General features: G+C 35.9%; 3 protein-coding genes and 1 non-coding gene across 6 annotated transcripts; 2 read left to right on the top strand and 2 right to left on the bottom strand.

The window, feature by feature from the left end:
- The first annotated feature begins 561 nt into the window (after positions 1-561).
- Positions 562-13,030, top strand: LKRSDH (lysine ketoglutarate reductase/saccharopine dehydrogenase). The gene is made up of 20 exons (XM_013325521.1): positions 562-759; positions 2,963-3,109; positions 3,359-3,535; positions 3,669-3,821; positions 4,116-4,262; positions 4,475-4,553; positions 4,904-5,031; positions 5,780-5,931; positions 7,174-7,296; positions 7,581-7,752; positions 8,046-8,116; positions 8,642-8,766; positions 9,120-9,354; positions 10,214-10,350; positions 10,956-11,068; positions 11,157-11,325; positions 11,440-11,534; positions 11,631-11,832; positions 12,044-12,220; positions 12,656-13,030. Exons 1-20 carry the CDS (start codon positions 688-690, stop codon positions 12,772-12,774), a joined length of 2,793 nt encoding a protein of 930 aa, XP_013180975.1. The 5' UTR covers positions 562-687; the 3' UTR covers positions 12,775-13,030.
- Positions 8,238-8,319, bottom strand: TRNAS-UGA (transfer RNA serine (anticodon UGA)). The gene has a single exon. It is a non-coding gene; the product is annotated as a tRNA-Ser (tRNA).
- A 657-nt stretch (positions 13,031-13,687) lies between the features above and the next one.
- On the top strand, positions 13,688-21,454 carry klhl10 (kelch-like protein 10). Its single transcript, XM_013324237.1, has 13 exons — positions 13,688-13,959; positions 14,628-14,791; positions 14,963-15,214; positions 15,993-16,257; positions 16,330-16,494; positions 16,627-16,713; positions 16,835-16,981; positions 17,161-17,353; positions 17,485-17,630; positions 17,981-18,198; positions 18,459-18,639; positions 20,211-20,379; positions 20,857-21,454. Exons 1-12 carry the CDS (start codon positions 13,936-13,938, stop codon positions 20,346-20,348), a joined length of 1,980 nt encoding a protein of 659 aa, XP_013179691.1. The 5' UTR covers positions 13,688-13,935; the 3' UTR covers positions 20,349-20,379; positions 20,857-21,454.
- LOC106126533 (mitochondrial basic amino acids transporter-like) lies at positions 21,287-22,978 on the bottom strand. Of its 3 annotated transcripts, none has more exons than XM_013324246.1 (3): positions 22,777-22,978; positions 22,448-22,513; positions 21,287-22,368 (listed from the first exon to the last, which is right to left on the bottom strand). In XM_013324246.1, the coding sequence occupies exons 2-3, from the start codon at positions 22,479-22,481 to the stop codon at positions 21,524-21,526; spliced, it is 879 nt and encodes a 292-aa protein (XP_013179700.1). In that variant the 5' UTR covers positions 22,482-22,513; positions 22,777-22,978; the 3' UTR covers positions 21,287-21,523.
- Positions 22,979-24,715: the final 1,737 nt, after the last annotated feature.

Here is a 24,715-nt window from a genome sequence, read left to right as displayed (position 1 = left end):
TACCAGTACATATATGACGAGTTTGGCAAAATGCCTTCAGGCGCTAATAATTGTCATTCTTCTGGTGTTTTTTAGACACTGTCATGATACCTATTTTATCCTACCTCAGTCGAGTGGCTACACGATATTTCCGTTAGATGTAATGTAGTCGCGATTCTGCCTACACCGGTTATCTGAGAACCTTAAAACCTGTTTAGGCACAGATATAGAACTCCTAAGTATTAGTGATGTACTTTAGATTGTGAAAAACTATAAAATGAAAAAGGAAGTGTTTGAAATACACCTGCAACTGTATGCCTTAGAACAGTCTTTAAAGACTCGAAAAGAAACCTTTTGTACTTACCTGATATTATCAATAGTTCAACCCATAATGTAACTAAATATTGTTGTCACAAAAGTAACAAAAACATGTATGTATATTCTCATAATGAAATGTAGGCGTGTAAGATATAAAAACAGTATAAGCATAACGTACGACAATTAAACAACGTAATGGTTCATTATAATAGTTTATAGATAAAACGTCACTAAGATATTAATGTTTTCGCCAAGGAACTCCAGTCAGGACGTCAGTCATTCGCAAACATATAGATCATTAACACGCTTCGCGAGAAGCGGCAAGATTATAAATATTTTTAATAAGTTTATCAGCTATTTATATTTTTATAACTAAAGATATTAAATAAAATGTCACATAGGGTTGCGGCTTTTCGGACGAAGAGCCATTTGGTGAGGCAGTTATCGGTTTCCACTTCTAAGGTATGGATTTTATTTTGGTTTAAAATAATTTTATTTAAGAAAAAATCAATGGAAATAATAAAATAAATTTCAAAATAAAATCTATAAACATTTTAATTAAATACTTATGAAGAAAGTATTAAACATACCAATTCAAATTTTATCCTGTTATAAAATTGTAATTATAGCTATTAGCTAACGCGCTAACTACAACAAACAAGTAAATTTTTATTTTTTTAAAGTGAAAAACTTCTTTAAAGTGTCATCCCGAAAAACTTTATTGTACTCGTATGTATAATGAATAAAAAACATGTAATGATTTTTTTTTAGCTAAAAGTAGAAACTTTAAACGTAGACATGTCGTAATTTACAATATTTTTAAATTAATAAGAATTAAGTAAACCTTAGCCTTTAACCATTGCAATACCATTTATGGATTACCAGTTTACCGTAGACCTGTCAAGATCAGGCCTTGTTTATTCATAAATAAACAGAAACCTATTATAGCATTCTATTTGTGTTCTTCGTCGGTATGTAACACTGTTATTAGGATTTATTTGTTTTTAAATTATCAAAGAATATAAACAAATATCATTAGACGGGACATTACGAACAAAACCGTACCAACAAAAAGATGTGCCATCGGTACATTGGTTGGCTCTCTAGTTTTCTCTAGTAACTTCCTGTTATAAAAAAACAAATTATAAGAAAAAAAATTGAAAGCTTAAAATGTCCGCTCTGTAATTGCGTATTATATTTTAATATTTTGGTGAAATAACTATATTACACAATTCGTCTATTAATATTAGACTTGCAGCGAGTGCAGTGCAATATATCTCCCGCCATGTCCGCATGGTAAAGCTTTTGCAGTTGCCAAGCCGACCCAATGTTACCTAGCTACTTTCACATCGGTACTTGTCCGGCCAGAATGACTACAATTATTATTGCCTTAACAGATATTTTTTTTGCAAAAATTTTGCGAATAAAATGTATAAAGCTGTTTTAATTTTTTAAAAGAAATTGCAATGCATTTATGCTTGTAGTATTATTGTAGTCAAACACAAACTAAAACCACAAACACAAACGCAAATATGTCAGTCGGGTATAAAAAAATTAGTAAATAATTACTTTTTATTTTTTTACATTTTAATGAGATTTTCAACCTATTATACATATTATAGTGGTGATGACGGTAGCTAATAATTTTATTACGATAAATTAAATATACGTATCGATAAGCAAATTTTTTAAATCGATATCATTTAATACAGAGGAAAAAACTATATTTCTGTGTCGAAAAACAATCTTTATGACAAATAACTTTAAATTCAGATAACCATGTTTTGGCCAAACTATCGATAGATTAATATACATTGAATATTTTCCATAACTATTATCAGGTATTTAGCTCGATAGCGCTTCGTTACGATGGAAACAATTCGTTATCTTATTTGTTAATTTTGTTTATTGTTTAGCACTCACCTCATTTATCGTCGCTTGCATTTGTAATGCAATCGAGTAAATGTTTAGTTAACTTTATTTGCTTTACACTTGTTACAATAATACAATTAATCTCATTTTTTTAAACTTCGAATTCCGTATTTGAAACAATTGAAAAGTATAAAAGCAGTCTTGGTCAGTCTTTTCGGATATAAAATTAACAAAAAAAGAACAGCATTCTTATGTTTTTATACGGTATGAGATTTTTTAGGTAATTTTTTTAAAAGGTATTTGTAAAAAAAGTAAATAACAGTAAATTAAATCATTTCTTCGTCCTTTAAATTTACTAATAAAGACGTGGTAAATAAAGTACTTACAAGTACCATAAACGTGAAAGAAATGTGTTAATAAGACCAAAATGGAGTGTAGTTTAAATACGCAATGTCAATTTACGTAATTTTAATAGTAAACTTCCAATTTAAAAATATTTTTGCATTGCTAGATATCTTTGGGGTCCATCTCCGAAGTTCTTCGCCGGATTTTAGACATTTTTAAATTGAACCGCAAACCAGATACTTTCCAATTAACAAAGTTATCGGCTAAAGACGCCATGAATAGCAATATATACAAGGTAAAATCTATAAACTAAACTCTTGCTTAGGGTCCTTGTCATAGAATCATAAAAGTAACTTGGTAGAGAACCTTCTTTTAGTTTTATAGCCAGTTTGTTTTATGACTGGCAGGTATTTTTAATTTTATAATAAACTAATGGTCAATATTCTAGCCTCGTCGAGTGATCGCAATAAGAAGAGAAGATCAGTCAGTATGGGAGAGACGCGCGCCTTTTTCGCCAGCAAACGTCAGTCGACTAGTGCGGCAAGGGGTCAAAGTTATAGTGCAGCCTTCAAACAGACGTGCATACCCAATGCAGGTAAATATGAATTAGGTAATGAACAACACGGTGTCAAGTGCCTAGTCAACTTTGTCTAAGATGGCAGGCCCTAGTCTAGTCTTTCTTGCAGATAATTTGAAATGTGAAATAACAGATATTTACGAAAAAATTTGATGTCGCAAAAACGGCCGTTTAATGCTTTCTTAAATATTCGCTTAGTGTAGAATTCAAAATTAATTCAATTACAAGACATTATTTTAATACAATTTTTTGATTGTTTTCTTTTAGTCATATTTAAACGCTGGTGCGATAATTCAAGAGGACATCAGTGAAGCTAGCGTTATATTTGGGGTGAAACAAACTCCGATCGATCTTCTTATACCAAACAAAACTTATTGTTTCTTTTCGCACACAATAAAAGCGCAGGAAGCCAACATGCCAATGTTAGATGCTATTTTAGCAAAGGTAAGTGAAAACAGGAAAATTATAATGAGTGAAGGATTAAATATAAGATAGGTATGGTTATGCGCTCCAGAGAGCTAGATGATAATAAAGGTCTATTGACATTGTGCATTATCGTTAAATGTTTTTTTTTTAGAATATCCGTCTAATAGATTACGAGAAGCTGATGGATGACGCGGGTAACAGGGTTGTGGCGTTCGGGAAGTATGCGGGAGTGGCTGGAATGATCAACATCCTGCATGGCCTCGGCTTGCGACTGTTAGCGTTGGGACATCACACGCCGTTCATGGTAAAACACATATGAAAATTGTACTTATAATTGACCCTTTCTGAGTTAAACAAACATACAGACAAACAGACATCAATAAATCATTGATTTATTGTTGCGATGATACAGAGATTGATCAAAAATATCACTAATTAAGAGTAATGATTAAAAGCTTATAATTGGGGTTGGTCCTTAGGCTTAAGATCCTGTCCGTGTAAGATAATTCTCCTCAAATTGTTAGGTACTTCAAAAAATGTTTACCTTTTATTACTAATTTGATAATGCCTTTTTTATAAAAGTGTAATTTTCAATCAGCATGTGGGTCCAGCGCACAACTACAGGAACTCAAGTATGGCGCGACAAGCGATACGAGACGCAGGATATGAAGTGGCCCTCGGGATGATGCCCAAATCCCTCGGACCACTCACATTTGTCTTCACCGGTTCAGGAAATGTGTCTCAGGTAAGTATTCCAGAATATAGGGCTGCCAAACTTTAAAAAAAAATGTAGTCTTGCACATGGAGAAAAAATTATAAGAATGAGAGATGCTTTGCGCCCTTTATTTAAAAACGAAGATATCGATGTTGAACTTTGAGAAGATGGCAGCCCTAACGCAATTATTTGGATGGAATTATTTTATGATTTAATTTTTAATCTTTACTTTTTAACTGTAGGGAAGTCAAGAAATTTTCCAAGAACTACCGCATGAATACGTACCACCGGAGATGTTGAGGAAAGTGGCAGAACACGGCAGTATGTACAAATTGTTTTGTTATGTAGATGTAAAGAATTTAAAGTTTATTTAAATTAAATAATTATTATTAATAATATTAAATTATTATTGGCATTGCTTAATTAATCCGTTGTTTAAAACAATGTGATAAAAGATGCGTACATTTTTAACAACTTTATTTTAACGTCAGATAGTTGTTTTTAATAAATGAGTATCAACGAATCTAAATACTTCGTCGAAAGTATGTTATTAGGAAAAGATAATCCGGTTTATCGATCGGATAGTAATTAATAGAGTCAATAGGGTAATTTGTTATCTCAAAACAAAAACAAGTTTAGGCACTTGTTCCACTAAGAAACGATTATTTTAGGTCCAAATAAAATCTACGGTTGCGAAGTACGTCGGAGGCATCACCTTGTTAGAAAAAATGGAGGCGGCTACGATCATCAGGAGTACGAGGAACATCCAGAAAGATATATTTCCACATTCGCGCAAACGGTAGGTATATATAGATTTTTTAAAAGAAGACCAGGATAACATTAACGTGAGGTTTTCTTGCCAAAATATATGTATAAAAATATTATCGACTATTGGCAGTGGACATTCTAGGTTGCCAATTATTCGTACAGTCATGACAAACTTGCTTTTTTGATTTCATATATTGTTGATGTGACTGTAGAAGTATGTAGATTTATTATAACTTTACTAAGACTACGGAATCTCAATAGGTACGGTCGTCAAGAAGAGGTTTGCCTGGTGACTGCTAATCTTATCAAGTTACTATTGAATCAGCTACGTGTAAATTACGAAGTAATTATTGTTTTATCAGGTTATCATGACGGACAACTCAATGAGGGGCATGTTTTTGATAAAACATCTGTAAAATAAACTATATTGAGCCTTACGAAATGCGTGTAGGATTTTGAATTGAAAAGCACTATATTTGTTTACTTATTAATACTGTTATTTTGGCGATATAGATATTATAGATAAATAAATCCCAATTTTTCTTCTAATACAGACTTCAAATAAATTTGAAATTTAAATTTTTATTGTCTTTGTGAACTTATTTATCTATAGGACAAAATTTTACTGAAGTTAACGAATTAGTATTAGCCCACTGTAGCAGGGTAGGTACGCATATGCCTGAGAATATGTTATTGTAATCCTTAACAATATGAGGGTAATAACTACATTTAAGGGTGCTTTTAGTAAGAACTGTTCTAATAACTACATTCGCATGCAGATAGCGCCATATACATCAGTTCTGGTGAACTGCATCTACTGGGCGGTGGACAGTCCGAAGCTGCTGACCATACCCGATGCTAAGCATCTGTTCCTGCCCTCTCACACGCCTTGGTTGCCTAAGAGTGTCGGTGCGCCAGCATTGCCTCACAGGTAAGCTATAACGGCAACTAAACTTAGCGAGGGCACTGTATGTCCCCGATGATTGTAAGGAATAAATTGTTGAATAATTTTATATATAAAGACTTACGTTAGGGTTAAGTTTTAAAACATTTAAGTTTAACCTAAAATTATCCTTTAAGTGACTTTCTTATCTAAAAATAGAAGAATATCTAATTCATAATTAATGCATTTTAAGATGTTTTAAGAATAATATTACTTACTCGTTATGTTGCTTTTATTTTCATATTGGTTTGCTAATGTTGCTATTTTTATTATGCAGTGAATAAAATACAATCGTCCGCGAAACATTCCTGACCCTGTTTGACTTTGTGTTATCGGATTTTGCTTTGAAAATAACAATAATTATCATATTACTTCTGCGATTATTTGCTGTATTATATTATTTAAATAGTATCATATTATAGATAAAATACGTATTATGTTTTTCCAAAATAATAGTCAAGTAATAATTTATTTATGAGTTTAATTTCATCCTAAATCTTGGGATTAATAAAACTATGTTATAAATTAAATTATCTGTAATTATCATATTACAGATATCGTATTTCTCGATCACATGAATCACGTATAAAAGGATTAGAAATATATTTTTTATCTATGTTTTTGCATTTTTATAAGTTTAGTATGCGAAGAACGGAAGAGAATCAATTCGTTGTTAAATAAGGTCATTAGTGATAAATAATGGATAAGATAAAGAAAAAAGGTTTCCATGACTCAAAAAGTAGGTTTTGACGTAACATGTATACAAAAGATGTATGCATTTTTCTGAGTCAAAATTATCTTTTCTCATCTTGTTTCTTTTACCTTTAGGTTAACTATGTACATAATATCGTATAATACATAAAGCTGTTTAATAATTTGTTTTAAATTCACATTCTTTTTTAATGTTAATTTACCGATTTACTCGCAAATACTTCTTAGCTCAGAAGTAGATTTGCTACGATTACTTCCGATACTAACTATTATCGATTATCAGTTTATAATTGCATATTGCATTGAACGACAAGTTCCCAAGGTGAGGTATAAGAGCAGTACAACAAGATTCAAACTTTATGGCAGCTCGTTGCGAAACCATGAATGCGCAAATGTGTCCTAAGAAGTCCATTACGGATGAAGTAAAGCTCCGCAGGGGTGTGGTTACGTACTGGGCAGGGTTTTGAGCAAACTTGCGAGCTTACATAATGTTTGAATTGTACTATACTTTTGTTGCAGAATGTTGGCTATATGCGACATATCGGCGGACCCCGGCGGCTCGATAGAGTTCATGAACGAATGCACGACTATAGATACGCCGTTCTGTCTTTATGATGCAGACAGAAACAAGGATACGAAAAGGTTAGAATAATGTAGAGTAAACTACCTACACTCAAATAGTAAAATAATTAACCATTATAATATTAATTACAAAGAGTAATCATTTTTTACACATTTGCTTTACACTCAGAGTCACTCTACATAGCAACTTGAACATATATCTATCTAATATTATCTCCAAACATTATAATAGGTACATATTTTGTCTAGTACCTTTTACGTAAATATTTAATTAATGGCAAATTTCTTGTTAAATTTTTACAACTTTTTTTTTTAATCCAATTTATATATCGTGTCGTGTCCAGCTTCAAAGGTCCGGGAGTACTGGTGTGCTCAATCGACAATATGCCGACGCAGCTACCACGCGAGTCTACAGATTTCTTCGGTGATCTGCTGTATCCGTATGCGGATGATATTATGAGCTCTGACGCCACAAAACCTCTTGAAGCACACGAGTTTTCACCTGTTGTTCAAGGTGTAAGTAGCTTTTGTAGCTCATCATTATCAGCTGACCACTGATAAAACTTTCCATAAACATAGTGCCATCTCTGATATTTTTAAAAATATATTAAGTAAACAATATTTAATAATTAGGGTTCCGTACCTCATAGGAAAAAAACGGAACACTCATAGGATCACTTTGTTGTTCGTCCGTTTGTCTGTCAAGACCCTTTTTAAAATATACAGCATGTTTCTGTGTGCGCTAGTGGTATTTTTTTATTAAATGTCTATTTACTCAGATTGTTAACTAATGTTTATTTATATTGCAGGCCATAATTACAAGTAATGGAAAATTAACACCCTCTTTCGAATACATCAATGAATTAAGGATGACAAATACGTGAGTTATAAATTACATAAAATATAACTATTTTCAATACTTTATTTTTATTTTTTATATGTTTAAATTAAAAAACATAAAATAAAAGCGATGAATGTTAAGATTAAGAAAAAAAGTTTTTCGCTGAGGACAGGATTCGAACCTGCGCGGGTAATACCCATTGGATTTCAAGTCCAACTCCTTAACCACTCGGACACCTCAGCTATGACGGACAAGTTAAAATTTAATTTTTGTCTAAAATTATCATAATGGTAAAAGCTATCGAGTGGTACCTGTTTCATTTTGTTGATTGTTCACCGCCTGTTTAAATAAACGAACAAGTAACTAAAAGTGTAATTCAAACATTAAATTTAATGAGGAGCATAATGTTTACCAAACATGTTTTTGAATCAGTCTTACAGTCCTTTTCCAATAAACGAACGAGTGCTCTAGTCGTGCGCGTCAAGAGTCACATGGCTACCAGCTAATCGCTTAGTCCCTAAGAGGTCATATTGTGCAATTTGTTAAAGTTTGTATAATTCGTAGGCGATCTCGACACAAGGTGGAGGGCAACGATCAACAGACGCATGTGCTCATCCTGGGCAGTGGCCTGGTCTCCGCCCCAGTCGTGGAATACTTGGCTAGAGACAAAAATGTCGCCGTTACTGTTGGTATGTTATGTCAGAACTATATAATCTCTCAGATCTGTGTCCTTACATGTTGGGTATAGAGTAGGGTACTTAACATTACTGTGGTCATTGATCCCAGTGAATAGACGACTCACTGGCTTTACTTACTACAGATTCCAGAACAGTTAATCTATACTTAGTCTTGGTCGAAGTAGCATGTATCTTAGAGTAAGTTTCTACAGCCACGCTTTGAATTTGTTCCTATAAACAAAACTAACGTTAAGCAGTTCGGCAGTTCACCGTATGTTCATTGCCTTTTTGGTGTGAGTGCTCTTACCTCCAGATCTGGATGATTACTGATTGTGTTCAGCCTAACGTGTCACCTTTTCCACTAGCATCTCAAGTGCGTGAAGAAGCAGACGCTCTAGCGGAACGTTACGGTGTCCGTGCAGAGTACATCCAGGCTAATGACGACAGTGCCCTTCGGTCATTGGCGTCGGGCGCACGTCTCGTGGTGTCTCTGCTGCCGTACGACCTGCACGGTCCTGTGGCGAAGGCCTGCGTCAGCGCCGGTGTACACATGGTCACCGCTTCTTACGTCAGACCTGAAGTACAGGAACTTCATAATGCGTACGTTGAACAACATTTTTTCGTAATGTCATAGTTAATCAATAGAAAATATTTTTTCTATGGTACGCATACTATTACGAACATAGACGATTCGTATAAAATATAACGTAATAAGAACCTAAAGCTGGATATTTAGAATTTTGAAACAGTAGTTGTAGTATCTAATAAAATAATAATCATGAATTTTTATTTATCTTATTCATGAAAAATACAGATTAAAGTTGTGTTATCATCAAATGAAAATCGTAACGCACAATTAAGATTAAGTTTTAATATAATTAAGTATGAATAAAAGGAACAATACAAAGGCGTGTCATTTTATTACAATCTGTGAATAAAAAGATAACGACCTACATATTTATCTTTATTATTATAAATCGCAATAAATAATCTATTTTTACGCATAATAATTATTACGTTCTTGTTCTACTTATTCAAAGCAATGTTATTATAGCATTATATATAACTAGCTGTCGCCCGCGACTCCGTCCGCTCGGGATTAATAGATGTTGGCCGATTCTCAGACCTACTCAATATGCTCACAATATTTCATGAGAATCGGTCAAGCCGTTTCGGAGGAGTATGGGAACGAAAATTGTGACACGAGAATTTTATATATAATAAATATGATAACTTGAAAACATTGTAATAATTTTCTAAAAATGTTCAACTACATCAAAATTTTAAATAGGGTCTATAGCTTTGATGTTGGTACGAATATTTGTAATAATACAACTAAACAAATTCCAATGATTGTAGGGAATATAGAATGAAAGTCAAGAATATTACACTGAAATTAATTTTAAACTTAACATTAACCTAGGAAAATTGACAAAGTTTTAACTTTATTTGTATATAGCGCAAAAGAAGCTGGTGTAACACTATTAAATGAAGTTGGTCTAGACCCCGGCATTGATCATCTGTTGGCGCTGGAGTGTATTCACGACATTCAGAACCATGGTGGTCGCATTGACTCCTTTGTCTCATACTGTGGGGGTAAGTAATGTTGAATTTAAAACTTGTGATGTTAGTTATTCGATAGAAAAACTACACATTAGAAGATTGTTTAATATAAGCATTACAGACTTAGCACTAGATAAAGGTTGTCACCATTTTAGGTAATCATTTTGGGACTGTGATCAAGCATTAGTTTGTTATATTAAATTGTCTTTACCACGCTTTCGACACGTGGTAATCAGGTTTTTGTTGTCTGATTAGTATTATTGTGATAATATAATAATTAGATGTTTAATAACAATCATACAATATTAATTATTATTAAAAATCATTGATAATAATTTGCGACAATTATTTTATGTAGACATAAAGATACAGTATTGAAGAAGTCGGAGAGGAAAATATTTTTAACTATAGGATTTTATTAATTTTAATAACAATGGGTTTTTAATTTCAAATTTGTACTGGCCTGGAGAAAGGCGCTGCTATCGCGGTTAGCTCTATTAGAAAATATGTTAAACCGACTTGGACATAAGAGAAGATGAATTAAAAAGTGTTATTTACGAGTATATTAGGTACTGCATATTTAGATGTAAAACTGAATTTTTAAAAAACGAAATACATGCGTTTTATATACTTTTTAGGTCTACCCGCACCAGAGTTCAGTGACAACGCACTACGTTACAAGTTCTCTTGGAATCCTCGCGGCGTACTGCTTAACACCATCTCTAGTGCTAAATACTTGAGTAGAGGTCAAGTAAGTTTGTACAGAAAGGCTTTTTACTTACTAGTGTTAATTACTTGTTATTGACGCATGAAAACTTAACAATATTTCCTACATTTAGATAGTGGAAGTCCTAAGCGGCGGTGAGCTGATGTCGGTGGCTCGCGAGCTGGACTTCTTGCCGGGCTTCGCCTTTGAAGGATTCCCTAACAGGGACAGCACCAAATACGCCGAGCTGTACGGCATTGAAGACGCTCATACAATGTTCCGAGGCACCATCAGATACAAAGGTAAATCGACGGCTTTTAAGAACGAAGAACGAAAGAAAGAACTAAGAAAGTTTGTATTCTTTCTATGAAATGATAACCTTTTTTTAGTTGAGGCTGATAATTTTTTGATTACAGGATTTGCGGAAACAATGAAAGCAATGCAGTTATTTGGGTTAATAGATCCCAATCCCCATCCATCATTGCATCCTGAGGGACCATCAATTACTTGGGTATGTGGAACTACGTCACATAAAAAAATTATGGAAATACTATCCTACAATAACTTTGCTATAAGAAACTTAATAATGTTTTTCATTCCCCTATAGCGCCAATTTGCCTGCGAGCTGCTTGGACTTCTGGACACCTCGATCTTCTATGAGAATCTCAAGACGCGTCTTTCGGAGCGTATCGGAGTGTCGGGGGCGCAGGCTCTGGAGTCTTTGGGCCTGCTGAGCGAAGACACGGTGGTCAAACGCGGCACACCGCTCGATACGATCAGCCATTATCTCACCAAACGGCTTCAGTTGGGTACGTATAGCTTTTAGTGCGTTAAATAAAACTCGTATTTACTGATAGCAGATTTTGAGAAAGTTGTATGCCAATTGTACTGTATACATTTTTTCTTTTATATTTAAACATTTCCTAGGTGTATATTTGTCATACTAAATCCATATTGATTTACAGTGTGGTAGTAAGTAAATCACACAACCAGCATTTATATTTAAAAATGGATTTGTAGAAAAAGACGAGACAGACTTCGTGGTGCTCCGGCACGAGCTGGGCGTGACGTGGAGCGATGGGCGACGCGAGCGGCGCGAGGTCACGATGACGGTGCGCGGCGAGCCCGCGCGGCACACCGCCATGGCGCGCACTGTCGGCCTGCCCACCGCCATCGCCGCCAAGATGGTGCTAGATGGTGATTATTTAACTATCTCTATTATTCTTTACAAATATAATAGAACGATATTCTGATGACTGACCAAATTCTGCCAAGATTAAATAGTAAATTCACTTATTAATCTGACATGACTACTCTTTACTCTGATTCTTCATTGTGTGCTTGTCGTGATAAAAATACGCCGCTATTATGTTTTTTTTTCTGCGTTACGTCTCATCACTTACTCTTGTGCATAAGTAATTATATTCCTTTATCCACGATGACAAGAAAGTGAAAATAAAAGGTTTTGTTTCCTCTGTAACAGTTCTTTGCAGTAACTAAAATTTTCTCTACATTTCACGTCACATGAAAGTTACCATTCGTATAATACTTGATAGTTTGCTTGTGATACATGATAGTGGTAAAAAGGATGCTTCCGTTCTAATATTTTATTTTTTCATTGTTTAATTTCAGGTGAAATCCAAGACCGAGGCGTTGTGCTTCCCTTTTCGCCAACTGTTTACAAATCTCTATTGTCAAGGTTGAGGGCCGACGGTATTACTGCTAAGGAGGTTATAAGGCCACTAAATTAATTAATTACTATATAAAATATAAAATATCCTAATTGGTTAAAAGACAAAAAAAACTAATAAACATCTACACTTTAAGTAAGCTAAATTAATGCGTTTATAGTGTAATTTGTAACTAGGAATAATTAATTAAATCTAGGAGCCAATATATTTTTTTATAAATAAGTAATAGGTACTTCAATATACATTTAAATAAATATAACTGTTACTTAATTGTTTTTGATACATAACTTATATCGTTGGCTTTAGAATATTAACTATGAGATGATCCGACCATTTCACTTGATTATCTAAAAAAAAGCCTAGTTAAAAAAATACTCTTTGTTTAATTTAATTTAAATTTTATATGTTGTAAATATAATTAAGTTTTATGTTATATGTTATTCCTTTTATTTTTTTTCTATGTAATGAATAAAATATTTTACAAAAATGTGTTATTATTATTTTGTATTCGCGGATTCATTTGTTTCAAGTTTGTGCTATTTTATCGAAATACATTTTTCTATCGACCGTACAATTTGTTTCGGCTGCCTTGATGTAACATTTGGCTTTACCTACAGGGAAGAAAATACACGAGCTTATTATTTTTAGGAGAATTCATTCTAGAAATTCGCCAATTCAACCTTTATTATATTTGAGAGGTTACAATTATTAGCTGTCCAAGAAGGTCCACTATCTCATCGTTAATCATTTGTAACGGTACTCTTGTGCTTGAAAGTAAGCTAGGATAGAATAAAATACCATTGAGGTAAAAAAATACCAAGAAATATAGTAGAGTTTGTGTAATTTTGCATTTTCAGCTTATACAAACTTTTTCCAAGAGCAAAAACAAACGCAGGTTTGCGTTGGAAAAAATGAAAGTAAAATGTTATGATGTCTACAAGGCAACCGCACTGAAAATGAAAATACTGTTGTTCAGAAATGTCATCTGGAAGAAAAAGGTTTGACATGAACGTCATTCAAGTACCATTTTTTTGCTAACCTAAAATGTTTTATCAAATGACTTGATCTCGCTGTTTTTACTAATTTTTTTACGTATATTTTTCCACAAATTAACGAAGACAAATCTCGATTGTATCGCGACACAACTCGTTTTGGGTTCGAAGTATTATTTAGCGTGTGACAATTTTTTTAATGATGACAATGCGTTAGAGAAGTTAAAACATGGACACCGACCCGAATAACACTGTAAGTCAACATTCGAAGTAACGATCGCTTTATTATGCATGTTGTTTTTTTTATAAATACGATTTAGTTGAACAACTTCAGAACAAATTTATATAAACATATTGATTGTTTATACTGTCTGAAGTTTACTGTCTAAATCCTAAGAGAGTAATGTAATTAAAATGCGACGAATGCAAAATATTCAAGAATTTTAATTAGAATAATAAAGCAATTGAAAACATGACTGGACATATATATGTTATTTGTGTAGTATGAATGTCCTCGTATACTACAAAATTAACACTGCTATGATCACTGTTTCTTCCTTGCCACTTCCTTTGACGAAAGGTGACAATCAACGGATGGAAGGATTTAAAATATTGATCTCCCGCCACTATGCAACGTAGTTATAATAACTTCTTAATTTTTAATAAGTAATATACCTCTTACTTAGTAGTTACAAAGAAAAATAACTTTGGTTACTGTCCCTAACTTTTATGAAGGAGTAAATAGTGAAGAGTAATCATCGTGAACATACATAGATAATTGTACCCTCTTTTACACGTGAAGGGTTTTATATAAACGACATGACATTTGATTCGCATTCTTTCTTGAAGTGACATAGTTAACCTACCTGAAGGGTTAATGAGACTTATTGTCGGCTTGTTTGTATGGTTGCTGTGCGGCAGACGGCGGGTCGCGAGACGGGGCGGTGTATGTCCGTGGCGGCCATGCAGGCGCTGCACCGGCTGCGCGAGTGCCGGCTGCTGTGCGACGCCGTGGTGCGCGCGGACGACGGCGCCGCCTTCCCAGTACACCGCGCTATACTTTCCGCCTGCAGCCCTTACTTTCTGTTAGTCTTATTATAGTATACCATCCTTTTTTGTCTCATAATAGAGGAACCAATATCAGTTTTCCTTAGATAAAACTAAAAAGCCAAACAATCGCATTAATAATATGAGGAAGAATAAGATATTAATAAGAAGAAGTGACGCTGTCAGATGTTATAGAAAAATGTTTGTAGGGCGCTATTCACTACGACGCTGCACTCTCGGGAGCAGAGCGACGTGCTGATATCGGGCGTTCGCTCAGAGATACTGCTGCTGCTGATTGAGTACGCTTACTTGCGCCGCATTGATGTCACCGATGGCAACGTGCACGAGCTTCTCATGACCGCCGACTACCTCGCCTTCCTCGGCGTGCTCCAGCTCTGCTGCGACCACCTGCGCCTAGCCCTCAGCCCGCGCAACTGTCTCGGCATCATGATGTTTGCCAGGTCATATACTTACTAACCTTATATATACTTACACAATGCTACAGTATTTTCACGTTTTTGATTTTAATATCTGGACGATGTCATTGATTAGATCGTTCTTTAATGAAAATTTAACAATACTATAGAGACGGTTTAGTGTGGGTTGTTGTATATATTAGGATATGTAATAAAACTCCATGTTGAGCAAGACAGATATTTTAATGTACTACCTGATCAACATCAATATTTTGCACATCTATATTGGGTAAGGTGGATGATGTAGTAATTGTATTTTGTTGTGATCCAAAGTGTTCCTTCCGGGCCGATTTAATTCATCATCAAACTGCGTTGTACATCTCTCGTTCCTTTGTGTTCTCCCGATGCTTTCAAAAATACTTGAAGCTGTTTATACCACATACGCCAGACGTCGGCGAGCCCCACTGGCCCACATTGTAATATTACTTTTGCTGGAGATCTAGCGTGCTCCATTTTAAAACAAAATTAAACTTTACTAATACAATCTTAATTTAATACCGCTGCCACCATGTAATAAAACTCTATGTTGAACAAGACTGATATTTTAATGTACTCTGACCTCTGAATAAACATAAAATGTACAGATAACAAATCATTCATATATTTATGAATACAGATACTAAAAAATCAACCAATCTGTACTGTGCCCGAGTGATGACTTACGGTGTAGGTTACCTCTAATTTAGGGTAGGCGTGAATTCTTCTGTGGGGATGTATATGACGACTGATGATGATAATAAGTCAAGATGCTTTATTCATGTAGGCGCGTGTTTTGCTACAAGCTGGAGGCTGACGCACGGCGCTACCTGCTGCGGTACTTCGTGACGGTGGCGACGCAGAGTGACGAGTTCCTGCACCTACCTCTGGACGAGCTGAACGCCATCATTCTGGAAGACGAGCTTAACGTGAAGAGTGAGGAGGCGGTGTGGGACGCGGTGTTGCGCTGGGTCAACTACGAGCCCGACCAGCGCTGGCAACACACCGTCAAACTCATGGCCAGCATACGACTCGGCTTGTTGGATACACAAGTAAATACATAAATAAAACTAAGTAACTATATCAAATATCTTCTAGTACATTAACACATATGATTTTTTTAGTTTTTTTTGGAGAACGTGAAGGACCATCCGTACGTGACAGGCAACGAGGGATCGCGGCCAATCATCATCGAGACTCTGAAGTTCCTCTACGATTTGGAGATGATCGCGCAGAGAGACGGCGAGGTCGCCACTCCAGAAATTGCACGCCCGAGGGTGCCGCATGAGGTAAGACACGAATGAAATAATTGAAAAGTCCAAATTTCTGTAAATTTATTATAACAATCCTTAAATGTCGTGGCTTGGTATGTTCTTCTGTAGAATTTAAGATAATATTAGTTCAATAATAATATATTTTAGGTGTTATTCGCTATTGGTGGCTGGAGTGGCGGCTCTCCAACGGCTTTCATTGAAACTTACGACACGCGAGCAGATCGTTGGATTAAGGTAAAATCTTTTAAAGTTATCTTCAGGATTGATTTATCGAAACTGATAAAAATAAACTATGTCTTTGTAAATTTATTTCGATTGACTCGATTGAAATCTTTATATCTTGATTTGTATAAAGGTTGAAGAGGTGGATCCCGCGGGCCCTCGTGCGTACCACGGCACGGCGGTGCTGGGCTACTGCATCTACGTCATCGGCGGCTTCGATGGCATGGATTACTTCAACTCGTGTCGCTGCTTCGACGCTGTCAACAAGACCTGGCGAGAGGTATACTATTAAAAGTATTTTTTTTCTCGTAAAAGCGTATTCATACTATGAGATAGTTGTTGGTGTCACATCTACTTGTGGAAAATATTGAAGCATAGACCATGTATTACATTTAAAAGACATTGTTCTTGCTTATTTTATTCGGTTCCCTTTAGTTGACAAAGTAATTATAAAACCAGGTGGCACCAATGAACGCGCGTCGTTGCTACGTGTCAGTGGCGGTGTTAGGAGAGACGATCTATGCGATGGGTGGTTACGACGGCCATCATCGGCAGAACACCGCAGAGAGGTTCAACCATCGCACCAATCAGTGGTCGTTGGTAGCGCCCATGAATGCTCAACGGTCAGACGCGAGCGCTGCATCGCTTGACAGTAAGTTCACTCTACTTCTCACTCAGTGTAAAATCTTAATGTTAATAAAGTTCTATGGTGTATTTTGAACACAGTGCTGGTCGCCGAAGCCTGTTTACGTTTCTGAATTAATTGCGTGAAATTGTTTATAGACAAGATCTTCATTACTGGCGGGTTCAATGGCCAGGAGTGCATGAACAGCGTGGAGGTATACGACCCGGACACTAACCAGTGGACTAACTTGGCACCGATGCGGTCGCGCCGCTCCGGTGTCTCCTGCATCGCTTACCACAACAAGGTATCTAGGTACATCCGTTGTTGCTGTCATCTTATATTCAACAACTAATTTATTATCTATAATTATATTTCATACTGTTTAAAACGTTATCCTGATCGCTATCGTGAAACATCACGGCGACTAAAAAACGGACACAAATTAGGAGTGAAATCTAAATGGGGTCTTATCTGTTTCTTTTTTATCATTTTGTAATGCTATAAAAGAAAATTTTTGAAGAGTTGTGTACAAAACTCAAGTAAAGGAAAATGAAAATCATAAGCAGCATAAATCGGATATTTTTCAGAGTCAAATCTTTATAATTTCGATAACATCACTTGCTGTTGAGCTCAATGTAAGTTGGCTTGTTACAGATCTATGTGATAGGTGGTTTCAACGGCATCTCTCGGATGTGCAGCGGCGAAGTGTATGACCCCGCGGCGAACACGTGGGCACCTGTACCCGACATGTACAACCCTCGCAGCAACTTTGCCATCGAAGTTATTGACGATATGATCTTTGCCATCGGCGGCTTCAACGGCGTCACCACCATCTACCACGTCGAGTGCTACGATGAGAAGACTAATGAATGGTACATTTCTTTTATGATTTACTTAGCCGTTAAATAATTTAGAAAAAGAAAATAAAAGGTTCAAACACGATGCAAATAATGGAAGTATGTGGCTTAAAGAGTCCCGAAAGATGGAAGGCAAGGGACAGATTTTCTGAGCCTACCCGGAAAAGACATTTTTTCAACCATAGACGATCTGACCTATAGTTAGATAAACTTGATGCCGGGACCGTAGTTGTAGTATTGTTGTTTTGATGGTATATTTTTGAGAGTTTACTTAGGTACGAGGCGACGGACATGAACATCTACCGGTCAGCGCTGTCGGCGTGCGTGATAATGGGCCTGCCCAACGTATATGACTACATACACAAGCATCGCGAGCGACTCATGGAGGAGAAGCGACAAAAGATTCTGCTCTCGGAAACAGCACGCCATGGGCAGCACCGCACCGCACTGCCTGATGTTAGTTTCTTGCTTAATATAACCTCAGTATTGATGACATCGTTGTAACGAAAGCAATTTGCTGACACATAAAGCGACCAATGTCGTCTGGTCTCTTTCTTAGGAACGATCTAAGTGAATAGGGCCAATAGAATGAATGTGTATGATTATAACGTGGCTAGACTGTCTAAAGTTTTGGCTTTATCGTGCTTACTGTTGAGGGTTGATTTGAGTTGGCGGAGTTTTCATAAATTTAAAACTAAGGTATCTCCTCGTGTAGGTTATTCGCAAATATATCAACATAAGTTTGAAATAATATTTATTGCATAAGAATTATCAGTCACGCAAGGTTATTAAATGTCATTAATCTTTTTTAATAAGTTGGTTATCAATGGCTCGCATGCGTATTAATACGATGTTACAAGATTTTCTGAGTCGCGACCTTAACTATGAACTTGGTCATGACATTATATAACAATACTAATTTTATTAGTTCATTTGATTACAATAATGACATATATATTAAATAGAAAGTCGTGTTAGTTACACTATTTATAACTCAAGAACAGCTTTACCGATATGGCTGAAAATTGATGAGGTAGCTTAGAGCCAGAAGACTGACATAGGATACTATTTATTCATTTATTTTCGAATTTATGCGAATGTTTAAATGGACGTGACGTGGATGGATGGATGGGTGATTGAAGATATCTCTGAAACGGCTGAACCGATCTTGATTAAATTTGGCATACGTATAGAACATAGTCTGAAAGAACACAGAGGCTACACTAATTAAGTTTTTTTTATATATCCACGCGGACGGAGTCGCGGGTGACAGCTAGTTAGAAATAAAAAATAAAATATTTCACCAGAAAATTCTTGAGAGTTTAGTGCAACTATAATAATAAGATTCAAAGAAATTTTAATTTTGTTCGTAAATGAAATTTTTTTTAGACTAATTTAGCAAACGTAATGAAATAGATGTTCGCAGTATATTATAATGCTTGTAATCAGCTATATTTTATACATTGTCTATTTATCAATAGTATAGTTTAAATTTGCGTAATTGAGTTGTATCAAATGTTATCAAACATTGTTTGAGATAAATCCGAATATGAACTTTTGAATAGAAGTTGCGAATTTTGAAGATGTTTTGACGCAATAATTATTTGATATTGTCTACTTCCATATTATATGTATATGTCATGTCTAAAAAGGAACTTAACGTACACGGGAAATATCTGAATTCCGAAAACAGAAACATAACACAAACGTAAATATTTTTATAAATGATAAGACTGTACTATAAAAAAAAACTTTTAAGTTTCAGGCACAAGGTTCGCTAATTAATCTACACATACCGCGAATAAGTCGTCTTTAAGAATATGCAACAAAAATATTTTCGACAAATTTTTCTGGACTTTCCGGACCCCCAAATATTGTTATATCATAATTTAAAACAATATTTTGTTTAAATAATAATAAAATAATGACACTTAAATATAAATACATAAATCCACTTTCGCTGTGATAAGGCTACTGGCCGCGAGTAGCGATAGTGGAAAGTGGGTCTTAAGATGTTTACTGTTTAGGTTCACTTGATGGAAGATAACGACGATATGCTGGAACAGCTGGGGCTGATGGAGCACCAGGCCAATAACAACCTGGCGATCCCGCCCCCGCCACCGCCGCCTCTGCCGCCGCAGCCCATGGAGCAGGACAGGAATTGAAGCCACACACACCAACACTCATAAAACCCTGGTAACTTTAGCTCATACTAGCTGTCGCCCGCGACTCCGTCCGCACGAAATATAAAAAAAAATTAATAAGCTTATGTGTTCATGAAGACTATGTTCTACATGTGTATCAGATTTTATCAAGGTACGTTGATCCTATTCGGCGATACCTTCTAACAAGCATTCATCTTACAAACTTTCGCATTTATAATATTAGTAAGATAACTTGGTAGTAGATTCGATAAATCAACCGCTGTGTGTGGGTTAAACTTTAAAGGGGGCTTGAGCGTCGAATAGGGGGCATACTGATTTACCCGTTTTTTTAACTTACAGGGCGACTTTTAATTTGCAATATCATGTTATGTGGCCACATAATTGTAGTATTTTATGGGTAAAATGTAGATAATTTAGCACATTATGCGTATTCAAATAAAGGTCCATTATTCTATATTTTATTAGGAAGAATCATGTCGTTTAATTTATTTAAATTGTATGTTTGCAGGTAATGCTCAAAGTTCAGTTGTACGGTATGCTGAGTCGTAAGCCATCGAATAAGACGGAAAGTATTATACAAAAGTAAGATACAATATAGTCAAGTTATTAGTTTTGTAAAATTATAACGTAACGGGTAATTTTTAACATATTTACATTTGTTTTTAACGTTTCTGGCATATTTATAATGTGATATTTCGTAATGCGAATCATTTCTGTATTTTTGGATCATTTTTGACGATTGTATAAATTTTTTCTGAGAAATATATGCTATAAGAACAATATATCTTTATTCTTTTTCAAGACTATTTAACACGTGATGTGAAAACTTTGTAGTCTTTTTTGAGGAAAATGCGCTAACGTATGAAAATTAATTTGACTCCGTTTAACTAAATATGAAGAAAAATAACATAAAAAATGTAAAATAATTGAAATTCTGGTTCGTCGTCTTCCGTATATTTTCATGTAATAATATCATAACAGGACGAAACATATTATGTTTGCTATCTTTTATAACAACTTATATGATAGTTTTCCAGAAGAAAACAAAAAGTGTGATGCTTTACAAATCACGATTTACTGTAAAGTGATACGACTATAATAAAAAATAAATAATTCTGTAAAATAAATGGCAGCTCATGTAGCAACTTTAACTTCGTTACAAATTTGCAGAGTATTCACATATCACAGATGTAGTCGGGTTCGTGGAGCACCGCGTCACTGATCGCCGCCGCCTGCACCAACTTCTTGACAGCCGTGTCCGACATGAAGTGTTGCCACGCCCTCTCTGTCCACACCACGGCAGAAAAACAGGCGCCGTTGCTCACGAATGCACGCAGTGTGACCGCCCCGAGACCGCGCCCCATGCAGCGCCAACCTTCGCTTTGTATCGACTTTAGAAAACAGTCCCATGCGCCCACGTATCTTCCGATTGTATCACCTTGTATGCGGGATTTCACAACGTCGATCGGATACAGTAAAACCCACGAGAGGGCGCCGGCAACGCCCCCCGCTGTAAAAACTCTCAAAGCGGATTGGTTTCCTCTAGTCATCACCTCGTAAGATGTAAAATAAATAGCAAATGCGGGACTGTCTCGAGCTGCTGTTATACTCAGACCGCGGAAAAGCGCTTTGAAACCTCCGATTCGAAGTATATGTCGAGCGCCCGCCCACGCCCCCTTGGGCATGCCTTCGCCCGGTGTAGCTAGTTGCTGACGGGTCTTTACTAGTTCCACAGGCGCACAAATGATGCTTTGCATCAGACCTGCCGAGGCACCAGCCGCAGCGTGCGTTTTCAGCGAATCGGGGTTGGGCAACGCTCTCCTCGTGTTACCATATGCCCCAAATACTATCGCGTTTACTGCTGCTATTCCTCCCAATGGCGCCCACACGCCGCGATACACGGTCGACAACGTCCCTCCTTTCAGAAGAGCTTTCGTACACTCCAACGCACTTCCTCGGCCCGATTGAATGTGTACTTTCAGAGTGTCCAACGGGTGACCGGCTATAATGCCGACACTTCCTGAAAAGGACAGACCGTCGCATAATTAAAATTATTTTTGATTTGGTATTGCATTCAATCTGGCAGGAGCTACACGTACCTCCGATACATCCAGCTACAAAATCCAGAGCCATTATTATAGAACCCTTGTGCAGTCGAGTGCGATCTGCAATACAAATAATTTTGTTAAGTATTCTTCACTGGTACGAAAAGCAATTTTTTCTGTTTATTGGTTATAATTTAACACGAACTTTGTCAAGTATGGCATATAGGATTACAACACGCACGGACGTCATGCCCGCAGCATTCAGCGCGACGACAGTAACGGTTTGGACTGTTTAACTATCAGCGTAGTGTTATTATTTTAATAACATTCCGATAGTTAGCACAGTTGACCTGCGATAAGACGAAATTGCAAAGAATCCTTACCTCTGTATTGTTCAAATCAAATAATCGTAGTGTGAATTTACGTTGCCACCACTGGAAGTGATGCCAATGAACATGTTGCCGCGGACTGGCCGAGTCGGGCTCCTGAGGCGGTCGCAGCGGCTTGCGGTGCTAAGAGCTGAGTGCTAACGGTCTGCTCAGACAACGGTCACCGTGCGTCTCCCGCACTTCATCCCACTCGAGACTCTTCCACGCACATATCACTTTGGGGTCACCCTTATCTCAAGGGGGCATTATGCGTCTCGTTTCAACTCCCATTTCTCGCTGCTTCATGCATGTTTTGCTATACTTTTAATTGTTAATTCACACTGCATTTAATTGTTTTAACTGACTTGGCTATAAGATTTATTGTTATTTAGTGAAACTTTTGTTCGATTGCATTACCTTGTTAAAACAGATTCATGGTTTCCATTACTGTTGGGACTATTATCACAATACAGTTTGTGATTATCTTTCTCACGAAGGTGAAAGTTCATTACAACTTTCATTTTACTTAATTAAATAATTAAAATGTAAATAAATATTTATATTTTAATACGCCTCTCTGTATCTTCATGTAAATTATGTAATGCAGATTGATTAAACCTGTTGATTTAGTCGTGGACAGTTCTATAGTTAAAGAGCCGTGGTGTTGTAATCCGTTGGATTAGGTTAGCGGGGGAGATAGAACAATATTAAGCAAATACCGTAAAGGAAACAGAGAACTTCTTCATCTCTAAACAACTATATTGTACTACCGATCAATCGCCCAATGGGATTTTTTTTTCAATTTAATGGATTCAATAAGCCAATCCAATTGAAGAAACCGATTGAAAAAAATTCCATTAGTCCGATTGATTCTATGGCCGATCGACCCAACGAGAAACATCCTAGCCTCCAACTCTTATTATTCTATTCTTATATCTATTACTGAATTGTATGTACTTGGCTTGATACTGGGAAACTCCTTATCATTTAAAAAATTCCATATAACTTAAATTGTTTACTTAATTTCGCTTTTAATCACAATATGATAAACTTTATTAAGTAACAATGACTGATTAATTATTTTTTATAATACGAACATTTTAAGTATATACCCGCACAAGAAAATCGGGTAAGTACTCAAGTACAGTGCCATCCAAACTCTATGGCGGCTCACAATTTCGCACGATACAATTTTAGGTTATGTAGAATGTCAAGGGATGCAGGGACGAGCCATCTGCAATTTACGAATTATATTGCGGTTTTTTTTCTATTTCTGCTGCTTGTCTGCGGCTCACCGATTGATGACTTATTTGTCCTTACTTTTCATCCGAAGACATACTGCGTGTGGTAACGTCTTAGTTCTGTGAAAGTGAACCTGTGAAAGATGTTCATGTAGGTCTTTTCTGCTGAAGTACTATTAAAAACATATTCATCTCCTTCATTATCTTTGAAGAAACAGAAGCAAAAAAAATTAATGAGGTCTTTGGTCAGTGAAAATACGCCCTTAATTTTTTTTTCCTCTAAGATTAAATATACGTTCAGAAGTATACGCTGCGTTATCTTTAGTGAACTTACCGCCAGATAGTTAATGTTAACCTCTCACCTTTACTATCCAAGATTGTGATGAAATTGTTTTTCACAGTGATACTACGTGGACACAAGTTTCGCTTTGCGCTTTTGGTCACTGACATCTATATTGAAGAAAATATTTTATATGAATTTTACTTTGCAAACATTTATAAGTCACGTCATAATTTTAGGTAGGTAAATGAATAGTATAACATTGAATTAACAGGGGATCTATCACGAATATTTACGATATGCATTTCCGTAAAGTCATCGACAATATCTCGTCTGTTTCTTTGTCGTTGTACTGTAGGCCAGGTAGCGAGGTGTTGTACAAATCAAGTCAAATCAGCTGTACACATATGTAGTCTATTACAGTAAGAGTTAT

The sequence above is a fragment of the Papilio xuthus genome, unplaced genomic scaffold (assembly GCF_000836235.2).
Source record: "Papilio xuthus unplaced genomic scaffold, Pxut_1.1 DF828952.1, whole genome shotgun sequence".
Taxonomy (NCBI): Eukaryota; Metazoa; Arthropoda; class Insecta; order Lepidoptera; family Papilionidae; genus Papilio; species Papilio xuthus.
This window is presented reverse-complemented; position numbering and strand designations above follow the sequence as displayed.